We start from the raw sequence: 26,745 nt of genomic DNA on the forward strand, positions 1-26,745 counted from the left end.
GTAAGCCGCCCAGAGACCTCTGGGTAGAGTGGGCGGCATATTAAATAAATAAATAAATAAATAAATAAATAAATAAATAAATAAATAAATAAATAAATAAATAAATAAATAAATAAATAAATAAATAAAGATATTTTAAATAAGTAAAATCAGTTTATCCTCACATCAGCCCTGTGTGGTAGAAAGGGCTTTGGGAGAAGGGAAGGGAGAAAGAGAGAGACCGGACCAAACTCATCCCGTGAGGTTTAGGCGTTCCAGGATGGACTTGAATTTCAGGACTCTAATCTCTACGCTGACGTGTAGCCGACTTTCAAACCCAAGACGTATTCCCTGTATCAAAAAGGGCATGTGATATGAGCAAGGGGTGAGGGAATGTCATCCGAAACTAAGAGAAAATCAATCTGCTATGGGTGAGTGACTCAGCCAAGCCCACCCGTTCATGGTAGAGATTCTGCCGAGCCTCAGAAGATTCGCTCTTGCCTCCAAGCAAGGAGGCAGAACAAGCCTCTCTTTCTTGCTGCCATGGCTCAGTGGAATCTCACCTTCCTTTTTCCCCTCACCGTTCTTTGTGTGGCGCTCAGCGTCAGCCAAGCCTTTCCGACGGGCGCTCCTGCAACCGCCTGCGAAACGATGCTACCTTTGCACATGGGAGCCCATCCCCAATCAACTCCGGCACCCTATGGGTTCCTGGTCAGTACACCTTCCTTCCTAAATGGTCAGCCACTTTACGGTAAGATCTTGTTTTGTTCTTGTTACGGCTATGGGCCTGTAGAAACTTAAGAAGAAGTTAAGATCTTGAATTCAGAATGGGTGGCTTGGGATGCACTCTGGAGGTTGCATCCTGAACTAGAAATGGTTGTGACCTGCATGGCGACAAATGCAGAAGGAGGTCTCCAAATCTCTGTTCAGTCTAAAAGTGTGGGTCTCGAGTTTGAAAAATCCCATACCAGCAGCGAGTAACATCATTCTTCTTATGTGCTGTCTAATTACTTCCAATTTATGGCAACCCGGACAAAGCTTTTGAAGTGTATGAGATGTTCTTGTGTGTCGGGATCTGCAGATGAAGCCTTGTTGTAGGGATCTGCAGATGAAGCCTTTTCCCCCTCTTGACCAGCAAGGAAAAAGGAAAAGGCGAAGCTTCAGGACGGGATCCGGATGAACACAACAGCATGCCGTGTAGCAACTGTTCAGCGGGAATTCCTCGATCCTTTGCCACACCCTCTTTTATTGTTTTCTACTACCTTTGCACAAGTTAATCAAGTACCATTCTAAAAACAGAGGCAGGTAATATCCTGAATAGACAAGTAGGGTAAACAGAGGGGCCGGTAAACAGAGGCAGGTAAACCCTAAATACACAAGCAGGGTAAACATTCCTGAATACACGAGCAGGGTAAACAGAGACAGATAACACCTTAAATACACAAGTAAGTTAATACAATTTACCCAGAGACAGGTAATTATCCTAGATACAAAGGCAGGTTAATGAATCATCCTTTACTGGAAGCTAGTACGCTGTGTACATGATTTGTGCGCTTAGCACAATGTCTGCTATTACCACAGATACATACATTGTAAAAGCATACATTTTCCCCACACTTGTGGGTACCACTGGTATCGGTGGTCAAGGGGGATTTGAACCCAGGTCTCCTGGGAGCTAGTTCATCACTCCGTCCACTACATCACACTGGCTCTCAATGCCTTTACTGGGATGCTCAAAATTCATTAACTGGCAAGCTTTTTACTGCTGTTGGGTAAGCTTTGCCAAGCTGGCGTGACGAAAACCCCCAGAAAAGTCCCCAAATCATTCTTGTTCTGTGTGGTGGATTCAGGATCTGCAGTTAATTTAAAGTCCCAAGATGAAGAATCAGTTTGAGGTGTGATCATATCAGATTTCACCTTAACGGATCTAGAGCTCATTTTCTCCACGCCTATAGAAAAAGGATTTGCAGCCACTCACTGAATCTTCCCTGGCCCTAGACTGAAGGATCAGCCGCACCCATAAGAATGGCAATTTCTGTCTCAGAAATGCTTCAGATTAAATTAAGGGGCACATTATGGGGGCCCCTCTCCCAAAAGGAATTGAAGCCAAATTTGAAGGTGTTTTGGGGTTGGTCTTACCCACTGAGTCAAGGAAAATGGAGTTGGCATGGTCCTTTCTTAAGTGATGACAGTTTTTTTAAAAATAAGATTTTAAATTCTGCTCTGCATTTCCTTTTTGGGTAGTTCCCATATTCAAATCAAAAGGAAAAACACTCGTAGGGCACATATACGAAAAGCAAAGGAAAGAAGTGTATAATAGCTTTATTTTACTACTACCGTGTTTCCCCAAAAATAAGACAGGGTCTTGTTTTAATTTTTGCTCCAAAAATGCATTAGGGCTTATTTTTCAGGCGACGTTTTATTTTTTCCATGTACAACAATCTATATTTATTCAAATACAGTCATGTCATCTTCTGGTTGCTGCACAAGGGTGAAGTGCAGGGTGTCACTTAACTGGGGCTTATTTTTAGACTAGGGCTTACATTACGAGCATCCTGAAAAATCATACGAGGGCTGATTTTCAGGTTAGGTCTTATTTTCGGGGAAACAGGGTAAAATAAACTAAACAGGTGTGCTTTTGAGTGCGGCAGGACTGTTAAAGGAAAAATTTCAAGACAGAGAGCCATGCCTTTTCTGCCCCTTGGAAAAGTACTAAAAAGCATAATGGTTTCACAAATCAGTGGAATGAGACCTAACAAAAATCAGGCTTTTTTTTTTCCTGCTCCAACACATTCTTTCTTTTTCCAGTTCAGATCCTTGGGCCAACGTACAAAGGCTTACTGCTCCAGGCGCGATCATTTGGTTCCCCCACTGCACTGGGCTTTTGGGAGGCTCCACCCAACAATACTAAACTCTTACAGGTAAGAGATTAATATAAGACCCTGTCATTTCAGGGGAAACATGGTACAACATTGTATGTAACTCTGGAGCCACACATACAAAGCATTTCTCTGTGTTCAGTCTCTACAAGGAGCATGGCTTTTTAGAGAGATAATGGATCTTCGTTGCCTATGCAGTGTCATTCCAAAATCTGCAGCTCACAATATATTATTGTTGGGATTATCCATCTCAACCGCTTCTATTGAGAGGATGGCAGGTGGACTCAGACGGTCCAGAAAAGTGGTGGAGAGTCTAATTGTCCTGGATAATGAAAAAATCTTAGCAACTGTCTCATGTTATAGTAAGACACATATATCTACAGGGGGTGGCTTCCAAGCTCCCCTGCAGATGCTGAAAAATGCAGATTATAGCAAATACTATTATAATAGGGTATATATTATATCCTATTATATCTATATGCTATATACAGTATATCTAGCATGGTCCCTGGCTCCTTCTAGTGGCCAGTTCTGGTAATGACATTGTAGATATTTATATTTCTAGGATTTCTCTTTTAATATTTCTAATATTTTCCATCCGTGGATGAGTGAATCATAGGATATGGATCCCACAGATATGGGGCTCCTAGTGTAGCTTTGACCAGAGTTTGAAAAGGTCCTTTTCAACTTTAATTCCTACAATCACCAGTGCCCATGCTAGCTGAGGGATTCTGGGAAAAGTAGTCCAAGAACATATTTTTCAAATCTCGGCTACCCTTTAATTTTGGTTTTTTAATAACTTGAAAGTTCGGCAATCAGAGCAAGGGTCCTAAAGAAATGAGCATTTACTGACATGAAATAGGCCAACAGTATGTCTTGACCAGGATTCTTTAATTTGGAAAGAGCAACCAGCTCTTAATTTTTACAGCACAGGTAAATGCAAGAAAGGGTATTTAATTGATCTAAAGTTATTTTTTCCCTTTTATAGTGTTCTGGAAATCCCCAAGGCGCAATTACACATTCTAACACCCATGTGAAAACTGGACATACAACTTATGCATGGTTCCCACCCACCTCTGGCTGTCCTAAAGTAGTTAGATTTGTGTAAGTTATATATACTCTTTATTGCTGCCTTCCCTTAAATGAAAGGTGGGTGGGAGGGAGGAAAATATGCAGTTGAGTGATGTTGTTTTGATGCAGCTCCCATCAGCTCTACCCAGCATAGACAATGCTGAGGGATCAGGAGGGTTGAGGTCCAGCAAATTCTAGACTGAATTTTGCATTGATTTGATTTTGCAAGGATTTAATACAAAGAAATGGCAAAGACTGCATTAAAGCAGCTACAGCCTGAAGAGGTTTCTTTGAAATTAAGGTTGTAAGGCTGGCTGTTAGAGGAATATCTCTTCCACTGCATCTTGAATACATGGTGTGCTTTCCCCCCTATTAACTCAGGGCAACCATTGCACAATCCCATGATGTCTACTGGACTGACGTGAAATCCAAAGTGATCTGGAGAGGTGAGTAACACATTAATTCTATGGTTAAAATTAAGGCCCATTTAACTGTAAATCTGTGCCATGGGATACCATTGGCCATTGACAGACACGTAATACCAGATAGGAAAAAGACACATCCTAATAACATTATCCAATCGGGAAACAAGGCAGTGTTCATTTATTAAATTCCACCTTTCTCCCAAACCTTGGACTCAAGGCATGTAGAAATTGTGAAGAAGTGGGGCTACATTGAATTATAAAGTATGGGCAATATCATTAACACGGGAAGGCGTGTGTGCTGTGTGGAGATGCAGAATTTCCAAAAATTTCAATTTTTTTTCCAGAAAAAGAAATGTTCATTCCCCTCCCCCCGGGAAAAAAAAGTGGAACTTTTCATAAATTTTACATCTCGAAAGAGAACCTATATACATAAAGTCTCAGAAGTCCTTCATTAGGGTCTTCACGTTATATTCTTTGAATACCATGCCATGGACATATCATTGTAAAATAACATATTCCACATTCCTCCCCTCCCCCCCCCCGGAAAAACAAAACAAAAAATGGCTTTGGGAAATAATAGAGGGGAAAACTGTTTTCCCCCCAAATTTTCCAATTTTTGCTCAGACCTTTCCATCTCTATTGCTGTGAGGACCAAATGGAGTAGAATAAATAGTTAAAGAGACTTTTTTCCCCACACCTTGGCCTCCATCAGTTCAGGGCTTTGACAGGTGTGCTGGACTTTCTTCCTGCCCCAGGCTATGGCCATTTGGGTTGAGGGATGGCGCCTCATTATGGAAACAATTGATTAGCCTGGAGATACTTGAAAGGGATTAACAGCAATGACAACTAATTAAAGCATCTGTAACAGCAAGCACTGTTGTCTATAAAGTAAGCCTGAGAAATTTGAGTATTGGAGAAGTTAGCATCCTCAAACTTTGTCCCAGAATGGATCTGTCTACCTCATTCTCTGTACCTTTATAGTTTAGGGATCAGTAAGAGCATTAGGCTTCTTTGAAACAGCCCAAGATTGGTTTTATAACTTTGCTGTAACTTTGTTGCATTTTACATCCTAATCTTTGGAGTAACTTCCACCTGTCTTCTTCTTCTTCTTCTTCTTCTTCTTCTTCTTCTTCTTCTTCATCATCATCATCATCATCATCATCATCATCATCATCTTCTTCTTCTTCTTCTTCTTCTTCTTCTTCTTCTTCTTGTTATTGTTGTTCTTGTTCTTGTTCTTGTTCTCGGTGTTGTTGGTGTTGTTGGTGTTGTTGTTTGCTTATGTCTCTTGCTTTTTAATCAAATACTTAAAATCCTTCCAGCGTCTCACTGTGCTACTTGGCTGTTGAGAGAAGGAGAGCAGATATGGGGCATGTGATGGCAGTGATTCTGTGTGCATTAAGCACAGATGACTAATGTTCCCTAGAAAGGCACAGCTCCAGAAAGTGGGCTTCGTGCCAGGGAGTGGAGAGGAAACGGTCTGGACTGCCATCGCTCGCTCGCTCTCTTCTCTTGCCTCTTGCACCTTCCTTGCATCTCCTGATCTCAGGGTAGAAAAGAGAAGAGGAGAAAAGAAAGCATCTAAGGAGTGGGACAGGACCGCCTTGAAGCACGGTCATCCCTTGACAAAGGAAATGCGCAACAAAGTAAAAACAAGCAAAGAGAAAAATTATTCCCAGTGTGGTGTAGTGGACAGGGTGATGGACTAGGACTCTGGAGAACAGGGTTCAAATCCCTACTTGGTCATGGAAACTCACTGGGTGAGTGGAAGCAGTAAAGCCACTCCTGAAATGGCTGATTGACCTTGAAAGCCCGATTAGGGTCAATATAATTGGCTTCCGACTTGACAGCACAGATGGATAAAAACATCAAAACGTCTTACGAACACAGAATCTGATTACTTCACCTGGGGCCAGAAGTAAATATTCCTCTTTTACTTAGCAGCCGTAAGAATTTCTGGTGCATATTGTCATTCGGTTCATTCATCCCTGTTAAGAACAGCTTTGCCTGGGATAAGAACAAGATATCTCTGTGGTCTAGCACGGTTTCCAGTATTTCCCAGCCGGACATGAACAGAACAAGCAAGACATGAAGACTATGGTCACTTCTTGGGCTTGTCTCAAACATTTTGCTGCCTGAGATGGAACTGGAAATGGCAAAAGTGCATACCGCCAAGGCTAGGTGGATAACACCCAAAGTCAACCAAGCTATTTTAATGTATTTTGCTGGTTTAGGTGACAAGATGGCACCTTATTCCGGTTCAGTTTTACTTTAACAATGACCATGTGAAAGTGTCTTTCAACACTGAGGTAACCAGGCTAATTTAGGAGTCCCAGGCTAAGCTACGTGGCCGACAATAACAAGAGGTTGCCACAGCTAGACTTCCAGTGTCCCCATCCGAGGCACCGATGTCACTCTACCTACAGATAGCAGCGACCCTCTCATCTTCCATAATCTATTACAAGAATCTGGAAGCATTAGCGTGCTTTAATTAATACCCGGAAATTTCATGGAACCAGCTCGAGTAACACTGTTTACTTAAGATGTTAACAGCATGTTGCACTGATATCTATGGGGCTTAGAAGTCTCAGAGAAATAAGTGGAAAGTAGATTTACCAACAGATAGTAGCCATAACAAATAATGGTTAGGAGGATCCTAAGACAGAGGTACTTTCTTTCTGAAACAAAATCCCCTTCTGCACACACACACCCAAGGAGATGCAGGAAGCAATTTTTCCACATTTTGAGGAAGCCCAGCTCCTCATAAAAATATTTTATGTCCATTCGATAGGCGAAAATAGCCTTTTCAGTTGAAAAACTATTTTCATAAGAAAAGAAAATATGTTATATGTGTGTAGGGGTTGCAAGACCTGCTCTTAATGGTGTCATAATGGATGCTTACAACCCCTGGACCTCTGGAGAGCCCCCACCTCTGTCTAGATAACAGAAGCTGGAGTTAACAATTAAGGCAGACCTGAGAACATGTGGTTCTAAGGACACTGGATTTCAACTCCCATCCATCTTAGCTACTATATCTAAGGGTGAAAGATAGTGAGAACTACAGATCAGTATCTGGATGGCCACAAGCAACCTACATTCCAAATTAGCAGATAGTCAATCATTTCGGTGCATTGCTCGTGAAGGACGTGACTCATCAGTGTTTGAATGAGATGCCTCTCTACTCTGATTCACGATGTCATTTCTAATGGTTGTGTGACGGAAGGCAGGACAAAACTAAGAATTCTCGTTCCCGGATTAAGATTTTTCTTACTTGTAGTACAGACATTCTGGAGTATGACCTTGAATGTTGTTTTCCAATGTTACAGACCCCAGAGCGACGTGTGGAGCAGAGCGACTTCTGAAGAATCTATCAGCTGTTGCAGCTCTGTCTTGCCTGCTACTGCATTTGCTGGAATACTTTTAGGAAATAGGATAAAAATCTCTACTCACAAATAAATCTGAATTGATTCTTTTGGCAGTTTAGAAAAGCCTGCCCCCTCCCACACAAACAAATTCAGAGGCCCCCCCAGTCCTCACAACTAAAACTTCCTAAGATGTGCCTGCTATTCCATGTACTCATGTACAGATTTTTTGCTGTTCTATGATCTCTCTAACTGCTGATCTGAGGAAGGAAAGCAGGAGAGGATTTTGTGTATTTAATTATGCGATTATCTGGGCTCCCATTAATTCATTTACAGTTTGAAAAGGTTTGGAAGAAAGGAATACAAGTCCTAGAATCCCCAGCCGGCATACTTTTATAGTCCAAAAAACATAATATTTCCAGGCTGCCCAATTTACTATTGAAACAGCCATTGCAATTTTTGAAAGTATGAATAAATAGAACTTTTACATTGTGTCTTTGTGGGGCAGTTGTTTATCTTGCCCTTGCAGGATTTACCTTGCCTATGCTCTGAAGCTTAAATAGATGTCCCTTTCACTATCTTAAATTATGCAATGTACAGTAATTCCATCCAAGACTGTAGTTCAGCCTTCTCTCTCTCTTTAGATAAATAGTAGCATCTTCCTGTAATGTACTAGAAAGGGACCTTAAGAGGATTTAAAGCTTTCCCAGCTAAGAGACAGATTCTGCCCTGATGACTCCCAGGTCTACGGAACATACCATAGAATCCTCAGCTACCTGACTTGCAAAAGTGTCAGAATGTGTATGTCACTTAAAAAAAACTCCCCCCCCCCCGCTTATGGTAAATCTAAAGGTTGTTTGACCAGATTCCAGCCCTTTAGCTACTCAGTGACAGGTAAGAATGAATGAAGACCATGCAATGGTTCCCAGCCTTTGGGTCCCCAGTTGTTGTTCTTGGACTAAAACTCCCAGAAGCCTTCACCACCGTATCTGCTGGCCAAGATTTCTGGGAGTTGTAGTCTAAGAATATCTGGGGACCTAAGACTGCGAACCACGGAGAGGGAAAGGCAAGGCACCCTTGGAGGAGGAGGAGGACAGAGCTGGGGGGGGGGATGCCCAGGAGGAACTGGGAGATGCTCTTAGAGAGTCAAGGTACCACTGGGGGAATGAGAGCACGTGGTGAAGGAGGACCCCTGGGTGGGGCTTCAGGTGGAAGTGCATGTGCCAAAAGGGGAGGCCAAGGAAGACTGGAACTCACACCCAACTCCTACTGGAGTGAAGGAGAACCAAGACAGGGGTTGCAACCGAGGTCGGGGCCTGGGCTGGGGGAACTGACACCTACAACACTGCAGTGCTGGAGACAGAAGTTATCAGAAGAAACACCAACATCACCTCCAGCAAGAGGGCCCCCAGCCCCGGCGTTGTCCCAAAGCCCAATTAGACTCCAAACACGTGACATTGGTACCCGGTCGTCACTACAAGTCTACAGGCCCTTGCTTCTGCAAGCCTCCAGTTCCAGGAGGCCACAGCGCCTGCCTGCCTGCCTGGACTTACACTCCCTGGTGCTGTTGATGAGGGGACTGGGCCAAGACCGGACTGACCCAGGATCGGTGATGTTAACCCAACCGCTTTTGCAATGAATCCTCTTCTGTTTGCAACACCTGGTGTCAAATCAGTGGAGCAAATGGTTGAGGAGGGCCTTCAGGCAGGGCCAGCAGGGCTCACAGGCTTGTACTCACCAAGCAAACAGCCAAGGGAGGGAGGCTAGATCGAAGAAATGTAAAGCTCAAAGACTTGGGCAGGCTTATACAGCAAAGGCTCCCTAGGGAACCTTATCTCAGGCCAATGTCTTAAACAGAGCTCAGAAACTGGAAACCAGTGGAACTGATTAAAAAGAACACTGGCATGCCTTCCAGATGTCACTCGCTAACATCCTAGCTGCCAAATGTTGTGCTTGTGGGATACTCAAAGATATCTTTAAAGGCAGAGTCATTTAAGACAAAGGTGATATATCAGTATGATAGCAACTAAGGCATGTTAAGATTGCCAGGGCAAGCCTTTCTCTGTCCCACCAGCTTCACAGGTGTGTTTGGTAGCGACACAGGATATGGCCTTCTCTGTGGCTGCTCCTCCCAAACTCTGGAACTCCGTCCCACAGGAGGCCCGACTGGCCCCATCTTTGATGTCCTTCCACAAGCAAACACCTTTCTCTCCAGGCAGACTTTCCTTTACTGATTGGCTGTCTGAGTGGTTTTTTTTAAATTGAGTGCTGTTGCTTCAAATGTGGTTTTATAGTGTTGATTTTGTTTCCATTTTTAGTGTAGTATTTTGTTTCTTTTTAAATATTTGTATATGTACTGTTTAACTTTTAAATGCTGTCTTTTAATGGTATAAATTTCCTTAGGTCCTTTTTAAGAAGCAAGGCGGGGCAAAACAAACACACACACACAAGTGAGGTCAGATCTGCTTTCTCTAGATCACAGCTTGGACCAACAATTTTTCCAACTCTGCTTTAGATACATCTGCACCCGAGAACCAGATAGTGTCAGAAGGCACTCTATCAGCATTGTCACCAAATCCCCCACAGAATGTACATTGGTTCCTTCAGAAGAGATATGGTCTCAATTTGTGTATCTGTATTTGATAGATTGCAGCATACCACAACAGCCATCCCCAATTCTGATCCAAGGTATCTCTTCCTTCTTTATGGTTAGATTGAGACAGGCAATGTACAAACACCAGGGGGCAGGGGACCTTTGAGGGCGACATCTGTTCCCACAACTTGTACCTCGAAATTCATCTTACAAAAATTGAGGATTCTTTAATGACCACCACCCCTTGCTAAAGTGGCAGACAAAACAAAAAGGCTAACTTTGATTTTTTTTTAAAAAAAGCAGAGGGGGCCCACCAAAGCATGGCAAGATCCCTGCCCCATGCCCCTCAGAGGACACGAGAGTTTAAAATCCCATTTTAAAAAAAGGTGATGCAAAGACATTGTGTGGGGTGGTGCTGTGGAAGCATTGTTTACCCTTCTTTGGGTGGTGGCGAACCTTTTGGGACTCACGTGCCCAAACTGAAAAAACAAAACAAAAAACTAGTGGGCAGCGTCGGCAGCAACACTGGAAGTGGGAATCCCGGGCATGGAGACCCCACTCCGGATCTGCCACCAGCGCCAACTACTTCAGATCCACCTGCCGAAGTGCCAGCACGGTGGCTGCAGCCGCCTTCTCAGGTTTGGCTGTGCAGGGGTGGGGGTGGGGAGTAGCAATCCAGCAACTTATGGCTCACGTGCAGACAGAAAGAGCTCCGCGTGCCAGCTGTGGCACACATGCCATGGGTTCGCCATTGCTTGATTAGATGATTGAAATGAGAGTTTACATCGTGGTCAGCAGCATGCTGATGACAACTCGGCCGAAACCCTTCAGATTCACTAGCCCCCACGGATGTGTTCAAATCTGATCGGCTACACCAGGCTGTAGTATCACACTTACAACCTCTTGTGAATGTGAGGAATCGGTGCTTGCATCAACAGGGGTAATCTCGCCCATTGATATCCCGGAAAACAGGAGGCAACCTTGAAATCCTCTGGCACCTCCAAAGGCAGAAGCCTCGTGGAAATCAAAAGCCTCCTTCAACACCTTGGAGTCTCTGTGAATAAGAGTATTCGTTTAATCAGTGCAGAAGCAACTCAGCAAAGAGAACAAGACTCGGTATTCTTGTGTTCCGCCCTCCCTCCAATAATCATGCTGTTCCAATTTACATGTTCTCTTTATTACAATAAAAATAAGCAGCCGAATCATTTCTTCCCTCCTCCTTTCAGCTGCATGACTGGCATACTGGCCAATTTGGCGAAATCCATGTTTATTATTACTTTCAAGAGGATTAGAACTCTTCACTCCATGGTTTTAGTCAATATTCTCCAAACCCTGAAAAACAAAGAATAGACCAAAAAAAGTTCTTAAAACTGCCACATGTAATCAGCTGTAACTAGCCTCTCTAATCCCACCAGAAGACTATATCCAGATTTCATGACACTGCCCAGCTTCTGTACAGTGGGGTAGGTGGCTGAGAATACTGACCCCTAGAGAGGCCTGGAAAAAGAAGATCAAACAACAGGCCTTCGCAGCAGTCATTCCCCATCTCTGGGACAATCTCCTGCCTGAAATTCGCCTGGCCCCTTCACTGGGAATTTTTAAATGATAATTGAAAACATGGCTCTTCAGACAGGCCTTCCCAGAGCTTATAACCTCATAACACAGTGGTTGTTTCAGCGTTTATATTATCTGTTCCACCATCTTGTCTTTAAAGCACCTTAAATTATTTTTAGTTAATTTACTTTTCTGTGTATGTGTTCAAATAAAATACATAAACTAACCGCTGGATCCAGTTGCCTCAAACATCCCTAATTTAGATCTACGAGGATGCTGCTCAGATTGTTTAGATGGAATAACCATTTAACATTTCAGGTATATATGCACATATGGAATATCCTAAAGGAAACAGGTCTTACGAACACTGGCTCGAGCAACTATAGAGAGAAAAGAAGAGGGAGAAAACACTAAATATTTGTGAGGCTGGATGTGACTTGAGACTATTTTATGAGAAACAGATTCCCATAGTTCACATTACCAAGCAACTGATATTGCTAGACTAAACAAACAAAAAAAGTAACACCAATGTAGCTATATTAGCGTAACCTTGTGTATTTACAAGATTCTGGCCACTGTATCAGTGTCAAATTCTCTATTAGATTCTGCTCAAAATTTTTGAAGACGGGAAGAAATGAGGGTATGGGATTCAGCCAGAATTCATTAAAGGGTCCAAGGAAGTTTTGAGCTGCTGAGGTATTTAATTCTCAGGGATGGGGAAATGGCAGTGGTTTGAATTTTGCATATGAACTGCTTTCAAAAAGAAGTCAAACTAACCTTAGAATCATAGTAGCGATTGGTCTTAGAGACACGCACATCTCTTTCCATCATGAAAAAACTATTGGGAGTCCGAACAATCCTCTTTGGCTGAGTGCACAGAATAAAGGTAGTAAGTGTGCAGACATGTAGGGGTCAAGGAGGACAGGAAGAGAAAGAAAATAAAATGGTAGTATGAGTAAGATTAGATACAAAGCAAAGTACAATAGTTTAGATTGGATACAACTCAGATAAACTCAATTTAGATTATTTCAGCTAAAGGAATAACCCAAAGAACACAGTCCACATCTTTGGTACAGCTCCAAAAAGAATGTGGAACTCAAACTGTCTCTGGACCACACACCTTGATACTTAAGGAGTAAGGCCGTATCATTAAGTGTTAATCCTGCAACATTCCCCTGCCCCTCAAACTCCTAAACAACAAGAGTACTAGCTTTTCAGCTTTAAATTGCTTTTTAATCGGTTTTTCGGGCTCTTTGGCCATGTTCTGAAGTTTGTTCTTCCTAACGTTTCGCCAGTCTCTGTGGCCGGCATCTTCAGAGGACAGGAATCTGTCCTCTGTCTGTGCTCCGTACTTTTTAATTGTTTAACCTTACAGGACCTTTTGCTTTTTCCCCCTATATAAAAGTGCTAAACCTTATTTATTCCAATTATTTAATTTTTCTAAAAGAACAACTACATTAATCTGTCAAAGCAAAAAGAGGCATGTGGCACAATGAACAACAAATTGATTATAGTATGACTTGTAATGGATAACAGCCCATTTCCATCAGGCGCATGAAACATTATCTAGAATTATAGGTACATGTTCTCATAGGTAAAGGTGGGAGTTAAGTCCTGATACTACACAATGTTAGTTATAAACAAAGTAAAACATATTTTATAATTTTGAATTGCTTATACATTAGAAACACTACAGTATTCTTGTTTATTTTGTTTTTATAAGTATACATTGTCTTCTTGAGCACTGCCTAGCAGAGACTAGCTATACAGTTTGTATTTCAAATGCAATTGGTCTAAACTGTGACACTGTTCTGCATCCAAAGATTTTTTATTTCAGCCAAGACTTTGGTTCCCTTCCTACTTTTCTTTCGTTATTACTAACTATAACAGTTAAATATTATATCTGTCCTCACGGTGGATGACAGGATCCTCTACACGTGCCCTGTTGTCTGAATTCTTCCGTTTTAAAAAGAAAGAGGATGATTATTTCTAAGGGCGGGCTACAGTCCTCACCTGACCTCCACCTGGTTAGGAATAATGGGTCTTGTGATGCCCAACCCTTAAAGGCTGCTGGGCATCATCTTCCACGCGCTGAATGCCGCCGACTTCCTCAAACAAACGGGCACCCCACGCCCCCTCCATGCTCCTTTCTCACAGCAACAGAGAGCGAGGCAGAGAGCGCACCTCCATGTGGACTAGCCACTTAAACGCTCCAAAAGGCCCGCCGCCGAGGCCTGCCGTACTCACCTTGTCCCCGCTTGACTTTTTCTGGATATAAGTCAGAGCTATTCCAGGCATGACCAGGAAGGCATAGATGACGCCCAGACTGGGCAAAATCTCGTACCACATCCCGACAGCGAAGGAATCGAACTCCCCACCACCTCTGGCTCCCCTTCAGGGAACGGCACAATTGCGCATGCGCCACTGGCCCGGTCGGCGGCTCCTTCTCGACCCCCCCCGGCTGGCCCACAATGCACCGCGTCAGCTCCATGGCAGTTTTCAGATCGCTTCCGGGGTTATTAACACGTGAACGGAACGGCGGCCAAGTCTCGGCTTTAATTATTTTTTGTTATTTGGGAGGAACTAAAAAAAATTAATAAAGCAGCTTTCACATCCCTAAGAGACCAGCGCATGCCAGCAAAGAAACAGATAAACAATCGCCCCCCCCAAAAAAAAAGGTAGTTCCGGTAATAGGCTGTGCTGAGGCATGCCGGGAAGGCCCGTTTCTGTGGCAACCACTGCGGCCCAGAGGTAGCGCGGAAAGCGTTGTGACGTCTCTACGCAACCCCCCCTCTTTGCCGCTGCTCTCGCGAGAGGAGCGGCGGCCAATGAGCGAGCGGGGCTCACCTGAGGCGGAGGGAGGCTTGTTGTTCTGCCATGAAGGAGGACAAGGAGAACGCCAGGCCGAAAGAGAAGCGGGGCGGCGGCGGCGGCGGCCCTCTGACCCCGGCGGGGCTCGGGGCCGCCATGTCGGCGGCGGACGCCAAAGGGGGCGGGGAGCCCGACCGGCTGGAGCGGCCGAAGGACAAGAAAGAGACGCTGAGCAAGGTGCGCTCGCGGCTGGGGGTGTGGGGTGCCTCCCTCACGGCCTCCCTCACGGCCGGCCCTTCCCTCGACCGCCGGGTTGGGGGGGGGGGGGAGAAGAAGAAGCCTGTCTGCGTGCCACGGGTTGTGTGTGTGTGTGTTTGCCTCTGACTCGTCGCTCGTAGAAAGCTAGCCTCTCAAGAAAAACGCTGCGCTCGACTGGTTGGCCTCTCCTTCCCCCCCCCCCGTGCTGCTGCTCCTCCTCCTCCTGCAGGTACAGGCAAAACTAAGGGCGGCGGGGGGGGGCGAGGTTTCAGCCAAGCACCTTCCCCCCCCCCACTGAGGCCTGAAGCAGGAGCAGCTTCTGTCTAAGGATGCTGACAAGGAGCGGGGGGCGGGCGGCTTGGAGGTGCCCCTTTTTTTGGTTTGGGTTTTTCACAGCACCTGAAAGACGGCTGGGTCGAGGCCGGATCTGCCTCCTCCTTATATATACACTAAGCTTGTGCTGGTTTAGTTTTATTGGTTGTGGGGTAGTGGAGGTGAGGGAGGATTTGACATGCAAACGTGCCTCCTGCTATCTTAAGAGTGTGCACTTTAAAAGGGCCTTACTGGTTAAATTTGGCTAGTTAAATAAACTGGCCTCAACAGCACCTTGTTTGCCACGCCTCAGTGTTGAGGATGAAGCGACAGTTGCCCCCAAGCAGCAAGCTCTGGATTTTGGAGCATGTGATTTGCACGCACCTACCTGCCCTCCCCAGGTAGGGTTAGACAAGTGTCTAAAAATTCTGGAGGGCTCCTGCCAGGCGGATAATGCAGAGTTATACAGGCTGTGTAGCAGCATCTGAGTGTAGGACCTTCTTGGTTAAGAGGTGTCTTGGTATAACTCCAAATCAGTCTTTGCTTAAACAAGAAAAAGTTGCTCTGAAAAGCAGGAATGGCCAGTGTTTCAAAATCACACAATCCTTGGTATCAAATATCCATGTTTAGTGTGTCTGTGTTTTGTAGGAAGTTTTAGATTGCCTGGAGGAATTGCTTCCTCCAGATGTTGTTGGACTGCAGTTCCCATCAATTCTAGTCAGTATGGCTGGTGCTCAGGAATATGATTTGTACTCGAACAAGACTTAGAAGGCCATACGTGTTCTCTTTATTATGGAATGTTGGCCCTGATCAATGAACATTTTTATCCAATGCATATTGGTAGCAGCAAAAAGTATATCATACTAAATATTAGAATGGGATTCCCGGTGTGGTATAGTAGATAAAGTGATGGACTAGGACTTTGGAAAACAGGGTTCGAAGCCCCATTTGGCCATGGAAACTCAGTGGCACTGGTAAAACCACTCCTTAAAATATCTCACTTGCCTTGAAAGCACTATTAGGGTTGCTATGAATCAGATCTGACTTGACAGAACACACACAAATGTGGGAATAATGGTCATGAATGAGAAATGGAAGACTAATTGAAAACTTGCATAAGGAAGCTGCTTTAAATCAGCTCACAGATCAGTCTGTTTCTGTTTTGCTTACATGAGATAACAGTAGCATCCCATCAAGGTTTCTTTTCTTAATCCACCTAGAGAAGTCAGCCATTGAATTTGTGGTCTTTTGTACACATGCAAGGCATGCATTCTATAATTGGAAGGAAATCACTAGTGTAACAAAACATATGTGGAAATAAGAATTCAAACTGACTGTTACTGATTGTAGCAGTCAACTATGTTCCTTGGGAAGAATAAATAAACCTTTAGGTATTAGATTCTGATATCTGGGAAGTTAGCATTTGTCATGAAATCAAGGGTAGGGAGGATGTAGACAATGCTTTCCTCTAAGGTTCTCCTTTGTTTGGGAATTTAAAAAAATTAAATGCTTTTGGTAAAATGACCTGTTTGTAAAAATCGAAACTTTTTCTTTAAGGTAGTGATTCGACGTCTGCCTCCCAGTTTGACTAAGGAACAACTTGAAGAACATCTTCAGCCTTTGCCTGAACATGACTATTTTGAATTCTTTGCTAATGATTCCAGGTAAGAGAAATTTTTCATATTTTGTTGTATTGCATGTAACAACGGCATGTCATTTGTGTCTTTCAGTTTTACACCTGTCTGTGTTTTGTATATTTACAACCATCACTCAGCAGCGTTTCCTTATACATTGCCATTTTCTGTCCTTCTGCAGTTTGTACCCTCACATGTTTTCCAGAGCATACATCAACTTTAAAAACCAAGAAGATATAGTTCTGTTCAGGGATCGCTTTGATGGTTATGTTTTTGTTGATCACAAAGGCAAGTAAGCCTAAAACTTGGTTCTTTCTGTGTATGCTTATGTGTGTATATATACATATATATCATATCTCAGTTTTTAAAATATTTTTGTAGGTATTTATGTGATAAACTAATTTTTGACCAGTTATGTACTATGTTTGAATTTAAATTTCTAAAGAAGGGATTATTGGCCAAGTCTGTGCATGATTATTTAGAAGAAAATATAATTTATTTTAGCAGTATTAATTTGGAGACAAATTTGCTTAGAGTTGCTGTGTGTTAACCTAATCCTTAATACACCTTTTCTAAATAATGTTTCATCAGTTTTAGATAAGTAATTTGCTGTGCATTTCCGAAAGTCTAGGGTTTTTTTATGCTGAGAAAGCAGGGCCTGGAACTCACACTAAAAAAATCCAGAATTATAATCTTGATAGGGAATTTCATTCTTGTGGCAAGTAAGACAGAATTGAATGACTTGATATTTATGAACACTACTGGAGCAGCAACTGCTGGAGTGACACTACAAGATCATTTTATTTATATTATTTTGTTTCCTTACCATTTTTCATATCAGATTTTCTTTTTGTGCCATTTATACTAAAGTAGCTTGTTTTTCAGAAACAATATATTCAGATACCATTTTATGTGTGCATTAATATGATCAAAACTATATTTTTGTGCTAATTATAAAAGTTGATTTTGCTGTATGTTTATAAAAGACTTAAATAACATTGCAGTTCTGTTGTAATATGGGATCCAGTCAACCAGTCCTCATTCTTGGTAGCAGTACCTCCTAATTATAGCAATATGTTTTCCAGGTGCTGCTGTAGGAAGCCTAGGTGAAAAGCTCATATGGGTAAGAAAGGTACTGGCCAGAATCCTGTTACTTAGCATAATAAATTGCACTAAGGTAGGCCCATTGAACCAATGGGGATTTGGTGATATGACTCCTCTGTAAGTTCCATTGATTCAAAGGACCTACTTTAATTGTAACTTACTGTGGGACTTAAAGAGTTAACTCACCAAATTTTCATTGATTCAATGGGTGAATTGCTTTGGTGCAATTTACTGTGCTAAGCAACAAGATTGTGTGGAATGGTGTGAAACTGAACTCTCAAAATATTGTTTTGGTTAGAGCTTGCTTTTGAGAAATACTGCAATTAAAGAGTAACCTTTGCTTTATATTAATAATTTCTGGTTTTTGAAAATTTTGCATCTGGACAGGTCTAGAATATCCTGCCATAGTGGAATTTGCACCCTTTCAGAAAGCTGCCAAAAAGAAGAATAAGAAAAAGGATGCCAAAGCGGGGACCATTGAAGATGGTTAGTAGCCAAAGCTGCTTGTTGTATCATTTGATGACACAAGATATAGTACCAGAATTAGGAAATTTTGGCTGCAGTGCTGTGCGCACTTCCTTGGAAGCAAGCCACATTGAAAGCGGTCAGTTAATTCTGATCAGGGTAGGCACTGAGTGGAGGGATGGTATAAAATGTGGTTGCAGACAAAGAAAGCACGAAAGAGAGCCAGAGCCAATAGTAGGCAGAACCAGGTCCAAGTAATTCTGGCTTTGTCCCCATCCTTCTAAAGACCCACCTTCCCTTCTTTCCAGTTGGTCAGAAATGTGTAGGGGAGCAATCCTACTATTGGCAATTGTGTGAGAGAGCACACTCCAATGAGAAGCCTGTTCTAATGCACCAGTGGTTCCCAGAGTGTGTGCTGTGGCACCTGGAGGTGCCACCAAACTTAGCAAGGGGCACTGCAGGAAAGGGGAATGAACATAGAGCAAGGATTTTGTCCCCCAGTTGCAGCGCTTGATGGTCCTGATCCCAACTGCCTACATGGTCTGCACTGTTTTGGCCTGGCTGGTGCTGGCACCATCTCAGCTGCTCACTTGTGGGCAGGCTGGGCTCTCTCCTGAGCTGTCTGTTTGCCTTGTCTTGCCCGGCTGTCCTCACAGCTTCCTGTCCCTGATCCCATCCAGTGGCTCTGCCCAGCCCGGCTCCGTGGACTGTCAATCAGCAGGGACTTGTGGGAGGAAGATAGGTCCCCCACCCACGCCACTGGCCTTACAAGACATGACCTGGGCCACCCCCACACCCCTCCACTTGCCTTGTGCAGCAGGCGAAGGGCCTGAGCCACATGGGGTGATGACAGGTAGGGGTGAGAGCTGCCCTTTCTGGCTCTGCCTGCTTGCAAGGTGCCGTGGCTGGAGGCGACCCCAAGGAGGATGAACTTTGTCCCCTGCCACCAGTGGGAGAACTCCAGGAGGCTCCACCTTAACCAAGAAAGCTGCCTGAGGCATGCAGAACTTCACCTGCTGCTGATGGCTCCTCCAAGCAAGGGGAGCCACAGCCTATAAGTCAAGGGAGTTGCAAGTTGAAAAGGTTAGGAACCACTGCACCATTAACCAACTAGCATTAAGACGGCAGATGGTGGCAGCAATGGGGTAAGCAAAATTGAAAAAATATGGCTGCCCTAGTATGGGCAACAGTGAATGTCACAAATGATAGCTACAGACAGACATGCCTTATGATTAAGCAGCTTGCCTATTCCTTCTTCCTGGTGAACATATGCAGGACTGTGGAGCTAAAATTACATTTACAAATAGCGTTAGTTGTAGACACAGGACAATACTTAAGAGAGTTTACTCAGATATTAAGCATTGCTTATTAAGAGGTACTTAATAGGGTTTGCCATTTGTGCTTTGAGTTGGTTTTGTTAAATTCCTTTTACCAGAATTCTCTGAGCATTTATCAGGCAGAATTTTGGGAGTTCCTGCCCACAGACACAAACCTGTGCACACCTGCATGTTATTCCTACTATCTGCGATGCTTTTTAGAGGATATGGGTAAAGATGTATATCTCCCATAAAGTCCTAGGCCTCCCAGGAAGCCTGGGATGTTTTCCTTTTTATACAGAAAGCAGGCTTGAGACAGCTGGAGAGTAAGCCCTGTTCCAGGAGAGTGACGTGTAGCTATCTGTAGGTGTCGACTGTCAGACTTCTGCCTAGAAATTCTTATAGAATTCTGGGAAGGGGGCAGGGATCAAATGGCACACCATGAGGCTTATCTCGTGCAGAGATTTGTAATTCAGTTAGCGAAGAATTACAGTTTGGTGGAGGACTTTGTACATGCTCAAGACAGTCCATAATATGGATGAATCCATTTATAAGTGAGTGTGTGCTGAAATGGATTACATGGCTCTACTAATGAAGAACTTTACCTAATTAAGTATAGGGCTGGGGAAAGCATTTTTTTAATCTGTCTAAAACAGAGAAATTAGATTGTTTAAGTGTATTATGTTTATATCCTGATTCTTCACCAGATCCGGAGTACAAGAAATTCTTGGAAAGCTATAGTGCTGATGATGAAAAATTAACATCTACTCCTGAGACGTTACTAGAGGAAATAGAGGCAAGAAACAAAGAATTAATAGGTATGAACTCTATTGATCTGTGTCTCTGAATACACTTTTGTTTCTTTCTACTATTAAAATGCTTGTGTTTTCTGAACGGTTTAATGCTTTTTAATTCAAGGGATAGCAGCAGCATATATGTCAACTATTCAAAACTATGAAGGAACAGCCTTCTTTGCTGCTGTTACTTAGTTTAAACTCTCTCAGAAGCAAACAAAAAACTGTAGAGCATGGAAGAACCCTATTGATCGTCAAGTCCAGCTCCCTGCTGGTAAAGGAAATTCACAACTAAATGATCCTGACAGGTAGCCAGCCGAATCTCCAGTTGGAGCTAAGCTAAACAACTCGAGCTATGTTCCATGACAGATAAATATGCAGAGAAGAATGAAGAAGACATAACCGTGGCTTGTTCTCAGAAACAGTCATTATCAGAAAAGAGATGGAACAACAAAATATATTAGCCTCTGACAAAATAGCTTAGTAGGCGGCTGTGCAAATACATCCAAGATATTGGCTGAATTTGTTGCTTAGTGTAGTAAATTGCACTGGAGTAGGCCCATTGAATCGGAATTTAGATAGCCGGATCCTGTGTAAGTTCCATTGATTCAAATGGGCTTACTCTGGTATAATTTTAAGATGGCCTTTTGGACCATCACAGTTGTTTTCACCATGGAGGAAGTTTTTCAAACTTGCAACAAAATGTTGTGCATGTTTTGCTTGTTCTCTGAATCTGGATGAATCTATTTATGAGTGTGTGCTGAAATGGATTACATGGCTGTACTAATGAAGAACTTTATCTAATTAAGTATAGGGTGGAGGGAAGCATTTTTTAACCTGTCTAAAACAGCGAGAAATTAGATTGTGTCTGTGAATATGTAATTCTCTTTCAAAAAAGAAATCCAAACCAAACTGTGTGGTCATTATACAATACAAATCAAGAAGAATATTAGACCACTAAAAATCAAACAATTAATGCAAGCTTTCATGGAATAAAAATCCATTTTTTCAGGCATACACCAGTAACTTGTGAGTAGTGGAAATTATTATATATAAAAGTGAATGTCCTGAAAATTAAGAGCAAAAATTGCCAGGCCCAACTCAGTATTCAGACAGAGCCAGCCCATCTCTTTGCATAAGCCTCCTGCCACCATAACATTGCCTGTATTTTGGAAAACAAGTTTCCTTTAGGGCTCGGAGGTGGGGAGAATATGCATGGACATCGCTATTTTAACAGTTGCACCCAATTAAAATATTATATTACCTTATGAGTGTGTAGGCAGATGTTGTTCTCCTCCTGTTAGGCTGATGAAACAAATATTTACTAAGTTTATACCCGACCCATCTAGACCGAAGTCTACTCTTATGTATTTTTCTTAATATTAGGGTTTTAAAAATATTTCAAATATTTTTAGTCAAACCCTCTCTTTTTTAATTGCTAGCAAAGAAAACAACGCCTCTGTTGAACTTCTTGAAGAACAAGCAGGTAACAATTCTTCCAATATTTTGTTAAGTCTAAGTTGGATGTATGCATATTTTTATTTGTGGTGTGCAGTAAAACTTGCCTGCATAACAGTAATTAAGTGACATGGTACTTGGCTTTCAGATCCTGTTTCAGAGCTGTTTTCTTTGGGGTGGGGAGAATCAAAGATTAGCACATGTTTTAAAAGGATCATTATTCTCATCTGCATCCTAGTTATTAGCTCTGAATTATCCCGGTTGTCATTTTCATGATGGTAGCGCTTACAGTTATGGTGGTCAAATCTTGCTATATATATTTATGTGCTAATAACTTTTCTCAGTTTAGCAATGGGTTTTCCCCCTAATGCTTTATTCAATTAACATGAAAATATTTTGTGATTAAAAAGCCTCTGAATGGAAAGCTTTCTTAATACAGAGCTTGGAGGTACAAGTTCTTATTTACTATATATATATTATATATATATATATTTGTTACAGAGACTTAGAGAAGAGAAACGAGAGGAGAGAAGGAGGAGAGAACTAGAAAGGAAAAGACAAAGGGAGGAAGAAAGGAGGAAATGGAAAGAAGAAGAAAGAAGGAAGAGAAAAGAAGCTGAAAAAACAAAAAAAGTGGAGAGGTGTCCAGAAAAAGAAAGGGACAGATCAAAGGATGAACCAAAGATTAAGGTATCACTTTGTTCTTAGAGGATGCGTTGGCCATTTATGTTTGCCTTCTCAGTTCTCATGCATTCTTTTGAATATTACACCAAGGCAAACAATGTATTTTGTATATGGGTTAGGTTTGGGAATATGTTCCACTGACTCCCATGAGGCTTGCTTCTGAGGAAGAATGTATAGTATGGTGCTGTATGCCTCACAGCATAAAAACCTCATATAGAGATCCTAGAATGCAACCCTCTTTCTAGAAACCAGGAGTTCAGAAGCGCCTCCAACCTGATCGTCTTGAGCACCTTTGCTTGGGTTCCTTCCTTTGTACTTCCACTTCTTTGCCCTTCTCTTCCCTGTCTGAATTTAGACTCTGTGCTCCAGGCATGAACCCTTCTTTTGCATGTATTATAGATTAACATATTACTCCTTAGGCAGCAGTGTGTTTTGATGGCACTGTATAAAAAAAAAAAAATTAGTCAATGACAGTTTTGGCAAGACGAGGCAGCATAATCTTTATGCGCCCTCCCCTTTGGCCGTGGCAATTGCTTGAGAGTTGGAGGAAGGAAAAAAGAACAAGGGTGCAGTCTTGTATTCCCTTATCTAGGAAGAAATGTCACTGATACATACATCAAATTGCATTGTCAGTCATTTAAAGCAAAGAAGTTTGCTTTAAGTGACGCTCACGTATTTGAAAATCACTTGTTAATTTTAAATATATTCCCATTAGAGTATTGCCTACCAGTCTCCTCTCTTTTTAGTAGGCTGGTGCATAGCATAGCATTAGGATTCATTTAGTATGGAAAACTAAATTGGCCTTCTTCCTAGCTACTTAAGAAGCCAGAAAAAGATGAAAGAGACTTCGAAAAAAAGGACAAGGCCAAGAAACTGGAGAAAGAGTGTGTGAGGGAAGAAAAGGGTGCCAGCTCAGTCAGCAGTGTGTCAGCCAAGCTCTGCGATGGGGAAATGAAAGAGGAGAAAGCCAAAAGGTTCGTGTTCTCTTTGCAATACCTATCCTTGTTTCTCAGAAAAGTTTGATTTCATAAGACTGCCTTATCCCAGGCCCATTTCTAAATCACGCTTGCTTACCATTCTGGTTTAAAGCTGTGCAGGCTGAATCTGCTTAACCCGTATGACGAAGGTCATAAGAAGATTCATCTTTTGGTTTTCCTTCAGTTTTGAAATGGCATGTGTTTTGCAGTTGGGTCACTGAAAGTAACTGAAGCTGTCTGCTGAATTTATGTTCTGTTTGTTGCTATGTGACATCTGAAAGCCTTCAGATATTCTGATTCATAATCCCATATAAATTATAAAGGCCTTTGTTCTGTCTTTAGCTATGGCTTTACTTTGTGTTCAGTTTGTAGTATTCTATTTATATCTTATGCAAATATGCCAAGATGTTTAGTTTATTAAGCTGCTTTGTTCTTAAAACAAATCTCTAAATCTCTGTCCCACAGATTAGAAGATGACTGTGGAAAAGATTACAGGGAGAGAGAGAGAGAATATGACCGAGACAGAGAATATGAGAGAATCCAGCGAGACAGAGATAAATTTCGACGCCAAGAAGAAGAACGTCGGAGACAAAAGGAGCGTTTTGAGAAAGAGAAGGTTTTCAGGAGGAAGGAGGAAGATGTGAAGAAGGACAGAGACTCCTTGCGTGAGAAAGGAAAGAGAGCTGAATTAACGGACTACATGGGCAGCACTGAGAAACCTGAGAAAGTAACCAAAGAAGATAAAAAAGATGATACAACCAAGAGGGATCGCATTAGAAACAAGGTACCAGTTCTGTAATATGTTTTCTCACCTTGTCAGGTGTGGTATGTAGTCATTTGTTCATTATAGATGTAGAAGTATCACCATGAAGGCATTTTCAATCCATTTTATTACAAATGAAGTTGTTTTAGCTAGAGTGGACTTCTTGACATGATCACAGAAGACTGCTGTTGGCTGTAGGAATTGTTGCTTTGCTTATTTAGTACCAATACTTATGCTGCACTTTTTTTCTAAGGCTTTCAGGATTTATGCCAATAGGTGCATCTCATTTTTTTATTTTTATGAAAGCTGACTCAGGGTTTCCCTGTAGGTGTAGCTGGACCAGTTTTCCGTCTGGGCTTTTGGAAACCCAGTTTTTCTGGTCCACAGATGACCCCTAATCTGTCCAAAGCAGGCTTAACTCGAAACAGGAGCCTCACAACTGATATGGATCCTTCTTGTTTCAGGATCGTCCAGCCATGCAGCTATATCAGCCTGGAGCTCGGAGTCGAAGTCGTCTGTCTGCATATGACGAAAGTTCTGCAAAGTCCCCTGATCAAGCAGCAGAAAAAAAGCAGGAATGTGAAACCAGTAACACAAAAGAGGAAGAGTGAAGAACTTTGTATGTTCTTACTGACCTAGTAGCCAAAGAGCATGAACTGTGCAAGTCCAGAAGTGCCTTGGAGGAGACAGAAGAGGAGAAAGGAAAGGGGGAATGAGTACTTTTGGATGCCTTTGGTTTCAAAGCCTCAATGCAGAGTCAAGACCCAAACTTGCATTTTTTTCAGTTGGAAAGGATGGTGGCAGATGAAGGACCAAGTGAAGAATACTTCCTGATCCCATAAAATTCAAAGGCATTTTCACCTTAAAATAAGTCAGGTGGCTAACAGTAGCCCAAAACAAGTCCTGTCTTCAGATTAAAGCCACAAACCAGTATTTGCACTTAAAATATAGCCTCCTTGGAGCTGCATTGATGCTCAAGTATTAATGTCTCTATCATTGTGCTGTGCGGTCCTGCAGCCTGTGTTACTAACTGGAGGGGAAAGCCTAACAGTTGTTTAGTGTTGAGAAGCCTTCTGTGCTGCTTGTAGGGAGAAGCAAGGGAGTTTTTTCATGTTCTTTCACTGAAATTTGGATAGCCTGAATGAAATAGCTGAGCTTGAGGCTGTAGGAAAGAAATTCTGTTTTATGCATCTCATGTAATATTCAGCTGTTGGTACACCTTTTATTTTAAAGGTAGCTATGCAGTCCTTAACACTCTCAGCTTTTTCCCCTCTTGGGAAACTGTCATGTTTCAGTTGTATATTGCCTTCCCTAATGCATTAGAACAGCCTTTCCCAGCCTAGTGCTGAACAGAGGTATGAGATTTCATCACCTACCCCCCATCTGCATGTCCAGTGGCATCAGGGGCGGAGATAGGAGTTGCAGTCCAGTACATCTGGAGGGTAGCAAGTTTGCAATAGAAACCTCTGACTACCCAGAAAGAAGTTTGCTAAGCATTTTGTGGCTCCTCATGCTAATACAATACTGCTATTTTATACTGAATAAAACCCTGCGAGATGCTGTTTGAAACTGCTTACATTAATACATTGCGTGTCATTATTTTATGGGAAAGATGGCTGTCTGGTCTTTCCCAGGTCTTGAGTGTGTCCAAGGTCATGCTGTGAGGAGGGGGCAGGATATCCCTGATTGTTCTCGGCTGTGATAAATAGCCTTAGTAAGTCATTGTCAAGTGCTTTCCCTTTCTCCCTTTCAACACACTAAACAAACACACTTGCACCATATCCTTATTTTCCATAGGAGAGATAGAAGTTGCTTTCTTCCTGAGTAGCTGAAACGGGGATCTTCTGTGTGAAAAGTGAGTGCACCAACACTTAGGTTCCCCTCATTCCAGAATAGGATAAAGGCATGAACTTAAGATCACTCTGTGAATCTAAGGCCACTGAAGGTTTGTTGTTTTCTCATGTACTCCAAATACAGTTGGACCGTAGTATCTGCAGGAGATAGGTTCCAAGGTCCTCCCCCTGCAGATGCCAGAAAGCATGGATATAAAAACCCTATACTGTATATATCATAATTTTGGCTGCCTTCTAGTGGCCAGTTAAACAATGGGCTTTAATAGGGGAATCTTTCCAGCAGACACTAGTTTCAGAAGAGGGGTGTTTCTCAAAACTGATAGAGGTAAAGGGTTGCATGTCATCCCCAGTGATGGTTCTGAGGCTGTCAACAATAATTTCCCATCTGTTGCAATTTCTATTAAAAAACAATAGCAAAACCTTGTGTGGCGAGATGGCTAATGTTATATTTAG

At 42.5% G+C, this 26,745-nt stretch overlaps 3 protein-coding genes across 5 annotated transcripts; 2 read left to right on the top strand and 1 right to left on the bottom strand.

Annotated features, from left to right (window-relative positions):
• Nucleotides 1-329: 329 nt before the first annotated feature.
• Nucleotides 330-7,811, top strand: LOC140702308 (putative defense protein 3). The gene is made up of 5 exons (XM_072981292.2): nucleotides 330-730; nucleotides 2,788-2,900; nucleotides 3,847-3,962; nucleotides 4,311-4,375; nucleotides 7,681-7,811. Exons 1-5 carry the CDS (start codon nucleotides 523-525, stop codon nucleotides 7,776-7,778), a joined length of 600 nt encoding a protein of 199 aa, XP_072837393.2. The 5' UTR covers nucleotides 330-522; the 3' UTR covers nucleotides 7,779-7,811.
• A 3,653-nt stretch (nucleotides 7,812-11,464) lies between these two features.
• Nucleotides 11,465-14,316, bottom strand: NDUFA1 (NADH:ubiquinone oxidoreductase subunit A1). Its single transcript, XM_072981286.2, has 3 exons — nucleotides 14,111-14,316; nucleotides 12,641-12,730; nucleotides 11,465-11,641 (listed from the first exon to the last, which is right to left on the bottom strand). The coding sequence occupies exons 1-3, from the start codon at nucleotides 14,210-14,212 to the stop codon at nucleotides 11,621-11,623; spliced, it is 213 nt and encodes a 70-aa protein (XP_072837387.1). The 5' UTR covers nucleotides 14,213-14,316; the 3' UTR covers nucleotides 11,465-11,620.
• Nucleotides 14,317-14,676: 360 nt separating this feature from the next.
• UPF3B (UPF3B regulator of nonsense mediated mRNA decay) lies at nucleotides 14,677-26,021 on the top strand. Of its 3 annotated transcripts, none has more exons than XM_072981282.2 (10): nucleotides 14,677-14,911; nucleotides 16,806-16,908; nucleotides 17,060-17,166; nucleotides 18,370-18,468; nucleotides 20,471-20,581; nucleotides 22,000-22,043; nucleotides 22,517-22,705; nucleotides 23,513-23,673; nucleotides 24,142-24,460; nucleotides 24,904-26,021. In XM_072981282.2, exons 1-10 carry the CDS (start codon nucleotides 14,692-14,694, stop codon nucleotides 25,048-25,050), a joined length of 1,500 nt encoding a protein of 499 aa, XP_072837383.2. In that variant the 5' UTR covers nucleotides 14,677-14,691; the 3' UTR covers nucleotides 25,051-26,021. The 3 variants fall into 3 exon arrangements, with proteins under 3 accessions (XP_072837383.2, XP_072837384.2, XP_072837385.2); XM_072981283.2 differs by having other exon boundaries at nucleotides 23,522-23,673; XM_072981284.2 differs by having other exon boundaries at nucleotides 14,697-14,911; nucleotides 16,802-16,908.
• The last annotated feature ends 724 nt before the right edge of the window (nucleotides 26,022-26,745 follow it).

This window comes from Pogona vitticeps, chromosome 11 (genome assembly GCF_051106095.1).
Source record: "Pogona vitticeps strain Pit_001003342236 chromosome 11, PviZW2.1, whole genome shotgun sequence".
NCBI lineage: Eukaryota > Metazoa > Chordata > Lepidosauria > Squamata > Agamidae > Pogona > Pogona vitticeps.